Source organism: Salmo trutta, chromosome 12, assembly GCF_901001165.1.
Source record: "Salmo trutta chromosome 12, fSalTru1.1, whole genome shotgun sequence".
NCBI classification, from domain to species: domain Eukaryota; kingdom Metazoa; phylum Chordata; class Actinopteri; order Salmoniformes; family Salmonidae; genus Salmo; species Salmo trutta.
In genome coordinates, this window is record NC_042968.1 from 36,824,305 (window position 1) to 36,837,157 (window position 12,853).

Below are 12,853 nucleotides of genomic sequence, written 5' to 3' on the forward strand. Positions count from 1 at the left end.
AGGAATGCAATTTTTTTGTGAAGTGTTCAAATGAGTCTCCTCAATGTGCGTTGTTGTTGTGTCTCTAGTGGTTTGTTTTGTCTATTGAAGGAGACGAAACAGAGGGTGGATGAGCTACAGAGCGCCTTGCAGCAGGCACAGGCCTTCAAACTGCAGACTGAAACAGAAGTCAGCGGGTACCAGGCAGAGCTGGCTGAACTGAGGTATGATCCTAACTGCACCTGGAAAGATTTGAGTTGGCCATTAAATTGTATTACTTCTGCCAATTGGGTTACTTTTGCACATTGGTGAGGTCAATGCTCGAAAGCACTCAATGTGTTCTGAAAGATGAGACGTCGAGGATTATAATAAATAAGTCTTTGATGTAATACAAGCAAACCACACACACGGGAGTCCAAATGTGCACTTCACATTTCAAAATTCACAGTATGGAAATGTATGATCTCTATGTTTGATGTAGAATTACGAGGATGACATGCCATCATACCCTGGGTTGTTCTAAACAGAATGTTTGCTTTATTGTGAAGAAAATCTGCAATGGAACACACACCTGAATGCCCTCACGACTCCGTTCTTTGCTCATCAAAATGTGTGTTTTGCTCTGAAGTGCCTTGTGAAATCCTAACACCGTATAATCGTATTTTAGAACTTGGCTAGTCTTGTTGGCAATAGAATGAGCATGCCCACCTGACCTAGACAGTATTTGTGTAATGGTGGGGATGCAGGGCTGTGTTCCAAACAAAAACTACCACTGTGCTTGCTTCACTTAAAAAAAAAATATATATATATATATTTTTGTATTTACTTAACCTTTATATTATTATTATTATGTAACTTCCTCAATTGCACAGCTTGAAGGCTCTTTCTTTGAGTGATACATTTATTGGAATTACTTCGGAACTGTGCACACTTTGTAGAGGTGTGAGGCCTCATGGAAACACCAGTCAGACCTCTCACTCAAACCCTCAGTTTGGAGAGGTGTGAGGCCTCATGGAAACACCAGTCAGACCTCTCACTCAAACCCTCAGTTTGGAGAGGTGTGAGGCCTCATGGAAACACCAGTCAGACCTCTCACTCAAACCCACAGTTTGGAGAGGTGTGTGGCCTCATGGAGACACCAGTCAGACCTCTCACTCAAACCCACAGTTTGGAGAGGTGTGAGGCCTCATGGAGACACCAGTCAGACCTCTCACTCAAACCCACAGTTTGGAGAGGTGTGAGGCCTCATGGAGACACCAGTCAGACCTCTCACTCAAGCTCTTTTCATTTTATTGTCTTATGTTGCAATTACCCCAAATGTTGCATGAATATTATCATGTTACCAAATGTATACAGATGCTGCGGAAAGTAGAGTAAATGTAAAAATCACATAAAATTAACAAGTTTATTTTTGGATTCGGTCTTGTCAGATAAAATGTTGTCTCCTCACCTTTGTTCTGATCATTTCCCCATAATCTCCAAGGTGTTCCCTTTCAACTGCTACCAGGATTGTACATGGGCCTATGCGTCTCATATTATTTTCTGTTCGAAAAATGACAATTTGGCCCTGTTCATATATGCCAATTCCCCTGAGTGTAAATGGTGAACAAAGGCCCCTCTTGACATTTCACAAAATAAAATAGCAAATTATGTAATTGTTATGCAACAGATGGCATCTAGTTACCACAGTGGAAACTGTGTTGCTGCACCAGAAAAAGTATTTAGCTCACCAGCAGGTGACAGCCCATCTATCTGTCCTCATTGTGTCCATTCAGGTTGTCTCCCCACCCACACAGAGCCCTCCCAAGCCCCACTCGCCCTGGCAGGTCCCCATGGTCAAGCACTATATGAGTTGTCTCGTGATGACAATCCCCTTCAGCTACTAGATCTCCTGCCAACCCCATCTCCAATACAAACCAGGGCTCAATTCCATTTGTTAGAGAATTGGGAAAAAAAGGAACATCTATTTTCAATACGCCTCTTATATTGACTGTGTTTGAAGTGGAATTGGAATCTCCCCTGACCCACACCTCTATGTGCGTTCATTGTTTTGCCCAGTAGTGGTTCACTGCTTACTGCAGCCATACAAATAGATCGCTTGTCCGCTACTAAACAGAGACTACTGAAGAAACCACATTACTGACTGGGTCCATCAGTGTGTCACTCAAGTGTTGAGGCAATGACCTCTGACCTCTGTTCATCCCCAGGTCTGAGAGTAGCAGGCTGCAGTCTGAGTGCCAGCGCCTGGCTGGGGAGAGGAAGGAGACCATGGCCCTGGTGGGGAAGGATGTGTCTGATGACCCGTCACTGACCCAGCTCCAGGCAGAGAGAACTCAGCTGCAGAGTCACCTGCAGCGCTGCCTCTATGAGATCCAGCAGAGAGATCTGCACTGCCAGCAGCTCAACGCCAAGGTACTGAACACGCACGCACTCACAAAACGACCCAAATCAGCTCAGCAACCAAAGTGCTGAACACAGAAACCAACGCACAGGTATTGAATCAGTTTCCACTAAGTTCACCATACTCAACACAAATCTTCTCTCCTCCCAACCACTCCTCTGCTCATCTCCCCATCTCAGCTGCAGCAGGTGGTGGAGGAGAAAGGGGGTGTGTCGGCCCAGCTGAGGGCAGTGTCTCAGACGCTGAGAGACACCCAGAACCGCTGCTATTGGCTGGAGAACCAGGCCCTGCCTAACCAGCACCACCAGGGCCTTGCAAAGGTAGAAAGTTGTGTGTGTGTGTCTCAGGCTTGTCTGGTGTCTGAATGACTATAGTGTGTTTGTGTGTGTTTGTCTGGTATCTGTGTCTCACTGTGTGTGTATCCTTGTCTGTGTGTGTTTTAATGAATAGTAGCCTGGCTGTACTCTGTGTCAGTAGGTTACTATATGTATGTTTGCGTTTGCATATAATGTTGGACACATGCTCATCCTACTGAAGTGAATCAACTCAAATGTCCAGCTGTTTGCTCTCCCGTCCAGCAGGGGGCGGTGTCTGTAGAAGTGGCTCCGGGAGCTCCCCAGGAGAGGAGCAGTGCTGTGGTAGACATGGAAGCAATGGAGGCCGGCGAGCTCAGGACCAGGTGACTCTCTGTCCCTTCGGTCTGTCTCTCTCTCAAACTCGCTCTCTCTCTCGGTCTGTCTCGCTCTCTCACTTTCTTGGTATCTTTTGCTCTCTATCTCTCTCTATTATGTTCTCCCTTTCTTTCTCTCTCGCTCTCTGTGTCCATGCATGGTTAGCCTGTTTCCAGATGTGTTTGTGCTCTTGCCAACCATTGCTGTCAGTGTCAAGCCAAACAGCCTGCCAGTCTTCATATATATCAACAACCAATCAGTGACCTCTCATAAATACAGTTTCATAGTGAACATTAAGAATCTCGTGATGCCAGACTGTTTGGCATGACAAGGAGTGTCAGAATGACTACATTGTGTGTGTGTGTTCCAGGCTGGTGGAGATGGAGCAGAGCGTGGTTCAGCTAAGTGAGAGTCTGGCTGAGGAGAGGACCAGGAGGGAAGCAGCCGAGGAAGCTCTGGGATTGGCTGAGGACAGAGCCAAGAGGTGACGCGCGCGCACACACACACACACACACACACACACACACACACACACACACACACACACACACACACACACTAATGCAGGGTTGAGACATGCCTAGGGGAGGGGTCTGGTCTGAGGAGGAGGATAAAATGTATTCTGTAGTACTGGGATAGGTAAAGATTTTGCAACAACTGGACGGGGACACACACACACACACACACAGATATTTTCACACTATGTGTGGGTGCCAGTCTGTTTGAGTTACCATGCCAACTCATTGTCATGCCAAACAGCAGTCTGGCCTCACAGCATTCTCAACGTTCACTACAGCCTTCAATGTCCACACCATCACTGGCATTAGGGGAGACGGCAGGAAATGTAGCTAATAAACTTTAATTTGACCATTAATAATATACACACTCTGTCTCTGTCTCTCTCACACTCTAACACGCTACCCATACCGGAAGCGTGTGCGAGCGTTGCAAAATAATAATATTATTCAATCATTGCACCCACACTGCTCGCCTGCGCCAAAGAACGTCTACGCAGACGTTCTTTGGCGCAGGCGAGCAAAATAGAAGTTGCTTCTATTTGTGACTCTGAACACAGTGCAAGTCCTGCCTCTCCCACCTCCTCATTGGCTTTTAGAAGCATATACCCACGTGCCATCTCCTCATTGGTTATGCCCATGTGGGTGATTAAAAGATGAACTGAGGTCGGTCGGTTGGTTGTGGTAATACATCTTAGTATGAAAGTTAGATGCCAATCGCCATATAAAGTCCAAAGAAGAAAAAGCCTGAAATGAGGATAGATGACTAGAAATGATTCGGTTGATCGTTTTATGTGTGGATTAATTGTCGTTGAGTAGAGAACCTTGTGAATTTCAGGTAAATTAACAACTCAACGTTTATATTCCAGGGCAAATTAGCTAGCAACAGAAAGCTAGCTAAATAGGACAAATTAGCTAGTACAGTGAGGGGAAAAAAGTATTTCATCCCCTGCTGATTTTGTACGTTTGCCCACTGACAAAGAAATTATCAGTCTATAATTTTAATGGTAGGTTTATTTGAACAGTGAGAGACAGAATAACAACAAAAAAATCCAGAAAAATGCATGTCAAAAATGTTATAAATTTATTTGCATTTTAATGAGGGAAATAAGTATTTGACCCCCTCTCAATCAGAAAGATTTCTGGCTCCCAGGTGTCTTTTATACAGGTAACGAGCTGAGATTAGGAGCACACTCTTAAAGGGAGCGCTCCTAATCTCAGTTTGCTACCTGTATAAAAGACACCTGTCCACAGAAGCAATCAATCAATCAGATTCCAAACTGTCCACCATGGCCAAGACCAAAGAGCTCTCCAAGGATGTCAGGGACAAGATTGTAGACCTACACAAGGCTGGAATGGGCTACAAGACCATCGCCAAGCAGCTTGGTGAGAAGGTGACAGCAGTTGGAGCGATTATTCGCAAATTGAAGAAACACAAAAGAACTGTCAATCTCCCTCGGCCTGGGGCTCCATGCAAGATCTCACCTCGTGGAGTTGCAATGATCATGAGAACAGTGAGGAATCAGCCCAGAACTACACGGGAGGATCTTTTCAATGATCTCAAGGCAGCTGGGACCATAGTCACCAAGAAAATAATTGGTAACACACTACGTCGTGAAGGACTGAAATCCTGCAGCGCCCGCAAGGGCCCCTGCTCAAGAAAGCACATATACATGCCCGTCTGAAGTTTGCCAATGAACATCTGAATGATTCAGAGGACAACTGGGTGAAAGTGTTGTGGTCAGATGAGACCAAAATGGAGCTCTTTGGCATCAACTCAACTCGCCGTGTTTGGAGGAGGAGGAATGGTGCCTATGACCCCAAGAACACCATCCCCACCATCAAACATGGAGGTGGAAATATTATGCTTCGGGGGTGTTTTTCTGCTAAGGGGACAGGACAACTTCACCGTATCAAAGGGATGATGGACGGGGCCATGTACCGTCTAATCTTGGGTGAGAACCTCCTTCCCTCAGCCAGGGCATTGAAAATGGGTCATGGATGGGTATTCCAGCATGACAATGACCCAAAACACACGGCCAAGGCAACAAAAGAGTGGCTCAAGAAGAAGCACATTCAGGTCCTGGAGTGGCCTAGCCAGTCTCCAGACCTTAATCCCATAGAAAATCTGTAGAGGGAGCTGAAGGTTCGAGTTGCCAAACGTCAGCCTCGAAATCTTAATGACTTGGAGAAGATCTGCAAAGTGGAGTGGGACAAAATCCCTCCTGAGATGTGTGCAAACCTGGTGGCCAACTACAAGAAATGTCTGACCTCTGTGATTGCCAACAAGGGTTTTGCCACCAAGTACTAAGTCATGTTTTGCAGAGGGGTCAAATACTTATTTCCCTCATTAAAATGCTAATCATTATATAACATTTTTGACATGCATTTTTTTCTGGATATTTTTGTTGTTATTCTGTCTCTCACTGTTCAAATAAACCTACCATTAAAATTATAGACTGATAATTCCTTTGTCAGTGGGCAAATGTACAAAATCAGCAGGGGATCAAATACTTTTTTACCTCACAGTAACTGCAAGCTAGCTAGATAAATTGCCATAAATGTTTAATGCTTTGACCTGTCCCCAAATTAATATAATTGGTTCAGAGTTTGTTTTGATATTTCAACCTGTGTGTCGTGATCGCGTTTGGTGTGGAGGGACAAAATCGATTTGCACACAATGGTGCACGTGCCTGGTTTGGGCATGGTGTAATACACACGCACAAATTCATTTAGAGGCTATTCTCATTGACAAATATTTAAGGAGAGGCAGCATGACAAGATTTCAATTTACATAATATGTACATCAACTTTTCAATTTACGTTACAAGCTTGCCTTACCTTTCATTGAGGCTGGCAACGTGACATTCTTGCTCTGCAGCTCCAAATTTACTGTAAATATCAGAATGGCAGTAGCCACTGACTAGCCAGTAAGCTTTGAAACTATTCAACAATGCGACCAACTTTTCCTCTAAAACAGATTAACTACGCTCTTGAATAATGCAACCAAACCATATTACACTCTTGAATAATACAACAATTCACAAGCATGTGCAGACAATTAAAGTTTTTTTTCTTCTCGTTCTTACGCGTATTAGCTAAACTTAGCTTGCAAGATGTAGCTTGCAATGGGGGGCAGGTAGCCCAGCGTTTAAGGGTGTTGTGCAGGTAACCGAGCATTTGCTGGTTCGAATCCCAGAGCCGACTAGGTGAAAGAAATCTGCTAGTGTGTTCTTAACCCTAATTGCTTATGTAAGTCGCTCTGGATAAAAAAAGTTTGCTAAAATGTAAATGTAAGACAATAATACAGCTAGTCAGCTTTGCTAGCTAGTAACGTTAGCATATCAAACATTAACATTTACCCCTCTCATGCGAAAAGTATAGTTTCAGCGTATTAAAGTCACCTTTGAACAAACCAGGCTTAATTTTATCAATATCGTGGAAGTTATTATATGTGGTAAATGCAAAATTGCGACTGAATACTTTTGATAAATCTCCTAGTGAGTTGATCAGCTTCTTGCCTGGATGTTGACTCTGAGCAGCCAAGGGAGGAAAAACACTGTTGAGCATCACTTTCTTAAATATACAGTGATAATTTCAGAATGTAGCAGGCTGTTACTGCAATTTCAGGTGAAAACTCAATAAACTATACATTGAAAATTCTGTTTACACTGTCCTGCTTAGACGGGTGCAGCTGTCAGGTGAGTGCCGTGCGTGAACTCCGGAGGTATCGTTTGAGATGTGAGAAATACTTACGTTTACATTACAGTAATGTCTCTCGAGAATAGATACCTCTCGAGAATCAATACCTCTCGACAATCAATACCTCTCAAGAATCTCTAGAAATTCTCCTTAATTCTCGTGAATAAGAATAGACCTTTAGCTCCTACTCTCGAGAATCTTTCAAAATGATTCTTAATTCTTGTCAATGAGAATAGACCCTTTCTCTTTGGCACATGATCCTACTTTCTGACACAGGTGCTTTTTAAATAGACCGGTCAGTAGTTGTTATGCTGGTAACGGTTCATGATGATTTGATGATGTGAATGGTTGTCGCTGTGGTAGTTTTGGTTGTTGTTGCAGAAGCACATGCATAAAGTAATTGCCGCGCAGGGATGAATAAAGTTATTTGAATTGAATTCCCACACACACTTAGTACTAAAGGCGGATGTCTCTTTCCTCTCCAGTGTTGACTCCAGTCCATCCAGGACGACCCAGAGAGACTTCAGCATCCAGCTGGATACAGAGGAGGAGTGGGAGGCCCTCATCCTCAACCCCAACGAACCCCTGGTCACACGCAAGGTCAGTGTTACTCACAAAACTTAAATTAGTCGATGTCCGCAACCCTGTAGAAAGCTATTTGGCATAATAAAACAAATCCCCATTAAAATATGTCTGTTTAAGCTAGAGACGTCTGTTTCTTTGCTGCATCTCAATCCAATTAATTTATTGCCACCGTGGCCCGCCAGGTGTAACTGCTAAACTGCTTGCTGTACACTGTTTTGTGTGATTGTACACATGGATTGGATTGTGGGTTTACTAACGTTTTAGTTCTAGGTTGACTATAACGTTAATATGGTGACAACAATGAAGTCTGTGTAGCGGTTTGGCTTGGATATGTTTTTTTTTTGCACCTGGTCACAGACCGCTGAAGTCACAAGCGAAGGGAAAAGGTGAGAGGAGGAGAGCCTGTAGATGCCAGAAGGAAAGTGTTTGATGCTGTAGGTGGATACTATGAAAGTGAACTGTGTGATCGGGTGTATTCATTCCGCCGATTCTGTTTCAAAACGTTTCTAAATAAATGGAAGCTAATATGGGCCTCCCGAGTGGCGCAGTGGTCTAAGGTACTGCATCGCAGTGCTAGCTGCGCCACTAGAGATTCTGGGTTCGAGTCCAGGCTCTGTCGCAGCCGGCCGCGACTGGGAGACCCATGGGGCAGCACACAATTGGCCCAGCGTCGTCCGGGTTAGGGGAGGGTTTGGCTGGCAGGGATCGACCTTCGCCTCTCCCGAGTCCGTACGGGAGTTGCAGCGATGAGACAGGACTGTAACTACCAATTGGATACCACGAAATTGGGGAGAAAACGGTAAAAAAAAAAAAAAAATGGAAGCAAATGAAATGGGGAGAGAGACTTACCTGAATGTGTCCAATGAAAAGTTATTTTGCAACTGTTTGGACTAATGATTACACCCCAGATCAGCTAAACGCAGGCAAGAGTGTTGAAGGCTGCGTTGAATGTGTCACTGTCTGTCATTTTGATTACCAAAATCTGTCTCTCGAGCTGTGCAACTACGTTATTAACTTTCATTTGTAGGCTAGGGTGTCGCAACATCATGATACGTATACGGCAAAGTTGAGTATCTTGTAGTAGCATTAACCTATGGATGTTACATTTATCTGGGTGAATGGAATATGAATGACATCATCCAATATGATGTAATAGAAATAAGGCCATGCACCAAAAAAAAAAAAAACATCCTCCCTAATCTTAAACGGCACCAGCCGCCACCGATGCAGAACTACCTGGTCCCAGATCTTTGTGCTCTTGTCAGCACCCCTGGAGAAAGGCAGAAGTAACGTTGGGGCTGGTTTAGATATTGAATTCAACAAATGTATTAAGAATCAAGCTACAACGTGTGTTTTTTGACATGTGCATCCTCATTCTACTATGTGCTCTGGCCAACTCCATTACTGTCATTGCAAGGCAAACGTGTTTGGCATGACAAGGAGTTGGCATGATGGCACAAACAGACTGGCACTCAGGCTAGGACTGTTCTTCTTGACTCACCAATCATCAATCACATGTATGATGACCAATGGCAACCAATATGATTGCCAATGCCTGTTTGACGAATGACTCTCCCCCTCCCTCTCCTCCCCTCCCTCTCCTAACCAGGTGAAAGGCGGGATGCTGGCCTGCAGGCGCTGGCTTCGGGGGCGGAGCCTGTACTGCTCCAAGCTGCTGACGTCACGGGCCCGCTCGCGCTACCTCTTCCTTGGCTACCTGCTGATTCTGCATGTGGCTGTCCTCATGTGCCTCACCGGCGCCCTCTAGTGCCGTGGGGGTGAAAACAATCACAAATTGCAGATAGAAATATAATGTATAGAGCAGACTGAGGCCCGTTTCCTTCATGACAAAGACGGTCTGTTCTGCGCAATGTTTTTCTATGTAGTTCACTTGACGCTGGGGGTGTTAACATTGCAGATACAGATGTCATGTGTAGACAAGACACCATGGCCCGTTTCCTCCACGACAAAGACGAATGTCTGTTCTACTCCATTTCTAGGTAGTTCACAATGTGTTTTTTCCCTGGAACGTTATTCCACCTTTCAGAAGAAGCTGCAGGTTTTTGTCTAGTATCCAGAGTTTTCATAAGAGTGAGGGCTTTTGTGGTGTGTCTCGAAAGTCTTGTGGCTTCTTCACCTCGCCTCCTTCCCTTGGTTCTCACTGGTCTGAAAAGAAAATGGACAGCTGAAACTGGATCCTTTGGTTAGATCCTACCTTGTTGTTTTCACCCATAATTTTTTTGTCAGATCAGTGCAGATGAAGGGAAGGAGGCGAGGGGAAGAAGACTGTTATTGACTATTAAGACTCACCCTTTGGAGTGTCTCAGGAGAAAGTGCTGTTTCGATCCTGTCTGTTATGTGTTAAAGCCTGAGAGGGAACAGAAAGCCATATCCATTCTACATGAACGCTAGCCTAAGACTGTGTGTGTGTGTGTGTGTGTGTGTGTGTGTGTGTGTGTGTGTGTGTGTAACACATTTGTGTGTGTTAATTTGCACGTGTACAAGAAAAAAACACTAGTCCACTGTAACCTCATTTAGATTTGACCTTGGAGAACAAAGATTGGTGTAAGTCTGAGATGATACATCAACAACATGCTGAAAATGCCCCACTCAGACTGATGCTGGTGTCTGGCAAGACGCAGATACAGTATTTCAGGAGAGAAGGGTGGGAAAAGCTACCCATACTACTATTTCTGCAAAGATGCCTATGTTATTGCACTGCTGCTCAACCCTTCTCCCTAATACCAAACCCACTGTGTGCTCAACCTGGCACTACCAGGCCATGGCACAATGTTCCCGCTGGCACCCCCTGGTGTCTCCTGGGTAATAACTGTCTCATGGTGGCCTTGGCACAATTATAAGGTGCATTCTATAGCTGCTGCAGTCAAAGTTATGCACTAAAACTCCAAGGTGTATGGATCTCATCTCTCATCAGGGGGTGGCGGTTTCCCTTCTCTCCTTCAGCAAAGATATTCAACATAATGTAGGGCCAGGAGTTTTATCTGACCACGTGTCCTGATAAGGAAATACTGATCTGGCCCCTAGTAATAGGATCTATCTGGCCCCTAGTAATAGGATCTTTCTGGACCCTAAAGGTTTTACCTTGTCAGATCACATGGTCTGAAAAATATCCTCCTACCCCGTTTGTGAGCATGTACCCTGGTAAGTGTGTAAGTAAGATGTTGTATTTAAGGGTGGAGTGTAAAAGGGTGCGAGTGTGCACCCTTGAAAGTCTACTTTGTGTATTTATGTATCTGTATTTGTTGCTCTGTGCCCCCCAATGCTCTGTTGTTCACTGTACATTTCTACTTCATCTGTTGATTGATTACATGCTGATTTAGTCACTTGATTGATAGTGCAGGGTGGCAATTAACAAAGCAGGAGGCAATATGTCAGCCGTCTTACTTTGAGACACTATTTGTATTTCTCTGGTTCGTATCTCATCTGTTTCAAGTTTAGCATGGGAAGTACTGAGAGAATGTCATACTAATAACAAGTGTGTTTATTACATCTCTGCACTAGGAAATATGAAGCCTGAGTGACAGGCTGTTTGTGCCATCATGCCAACTCTTTGTCACTCATTGTTATACCAAACACGTTTGGCTTGACAATGAGCAATGGAGTTGGCCAGAGCACAAACAGATTTGGGTCCAGAATAGGAAATGTGGTGTTTCAGAATATTTACAGTAGTTAGCTAGCTGAGCTAAAAACATTGCTCCTGCTTTGTGGGATACCACCATAGAGAATGATAGAGGCCTCTAGTGGCCAAAAGGCTATGTTAGCATGGGCAGCGCCATTGAGGGCTTCCACCATTTTAATGTAGTCAACTGGGTTGGACTTCCAACTTCATTGGCTGATCCCTCCTGGTGACCCTGTTGGAGTCATGTCCAACCGGGTCATTAGGAGGGATCAGCTAATTGTGAAGAAGAAGATTGACTACTTCAATGACACTGCCCATGCTGTCAGACGCTGTAATGGCACAGATACAAAGATGAGTGTAATGAAATGTAATGAGTCCTCTATCTCTATGGATACCACCCTGTTCTAACGTTGGTGTTATGGTACCGTGTTCCTGATGGTCTGTATATATGGTGTGATTGAGGAAAGGATGACAAAATACATCTATTTATAAGAGGAAATGCTACTGAGTGACGCCGAAATGTCATATTTTCTAAATAGGGTCTATTTTTTAGAAGTCAAATCGTGTGGGACAGCAATACTATCCTATCCAGGCATTAATGGGTTCAATACCTTGAGAGGTTGACTTTCACGAAGAAAGGAATTTTAATAAATCTGTTTGAAAAACACGACTCAAGTTACCTGTTTTTGAGGTTTGTGTGTGGACGTGAAGTCCCCACAAAAATAGTAAATGAACAACAAAGATTTGACCAACTGGGGACATTTTGTTTGTCCCCACAAGGACAAATGCTATTTCTAGGGGGTTTAGGGTTAAGGTTAGAATTAGTGGTAGGGTTAGGAGCTAGGGTAGGGGTTAGGGAAAATAGGATTTTGAATGGGACTGAATTCTGTGTCCCCACAAGCTTAGTTATACAAGACTGCTGCATTCAAAGCTATGTACTAAAACTCCCAATTGTATGCATCTCATCTCACATCAGGGGGTGGAGGTTTCCCTTCTCTCCTTCAAAGATATTCAACATAATGTAGGGCCAGGTGTTTTATCTGACCACGTGTTCTGATAAGGAAATACTGATCTGGACCCTAGTAATAGGATCTAACTGGACCCTAGTAATAGGATCTATCTGGATCTTAGTAATAAGATCTAATTGGAACCTAGTAATAGGATCTATCTGGACCCTAGTAATAGGATCTATCTGGACCCAAGTAATAAGATCTAATTGGAACCTAGACTTTGTCCTGGTCAAGTTGCATGGTCAGAAAAACTTACTAACTTTTTCATATTTGGCATGGGAACTAGAGAGAGAATGGCATACTAATAACAAGTCTGTTTATTACCTCTCTACTAGGAAATATGTAGCCTG

At 44.1% G+C, this 12,853-nt stretch overlaps 1 protein-coding gene across 4 annotated transcripts in view; it reads left to right on the plus strand.

Annotated features, from left to right (window-relative positions):
• The window catches only part of LOC115203463 (golgin subfamily B member 1), a 54,989-nt gene extending 42,826 nt beyond the window's left edge, over nt 1-12,163 (plus strand). For 3 of the 4 annotated variants that reach the window (XM_029768160.1, XM_029768158.1, XM_029768159.1), the window contains exons 22-28: nt 91-203; nt 2,187-2,391; nt 2,560-2,700; nt 2,959-3,059; nt 3,422-3,535; nt 7,754-7,868; nt 9,463-12,163. In XM_029768160.1, coding sequence (XP_029624020.1) covers nt 91-203; nt 2,187-2,391; nt 2,560-2,700; nt 2,959-3,059; nt 3,422-3,535; nt 7,754-7,868; nt 9,463-9,621 — 948 coding nt within the window. In that variant the 3' untranslated portion in view covers nt 9,622-12,163. The remainder of the gene's footprint in view (nt 1-90; nt 204-2,186; nt 2,392-2,559; nt 2,701-2,958; nt 3,060-3,421; nt 3,536-7,753; nt 7,869-9,462) is intronic. The other variant, XM_029768157.1, reaches the window with a different exon arrangement.
• Nucleotides 12,164-12,853: the final 690 nt, after the last annotated feature.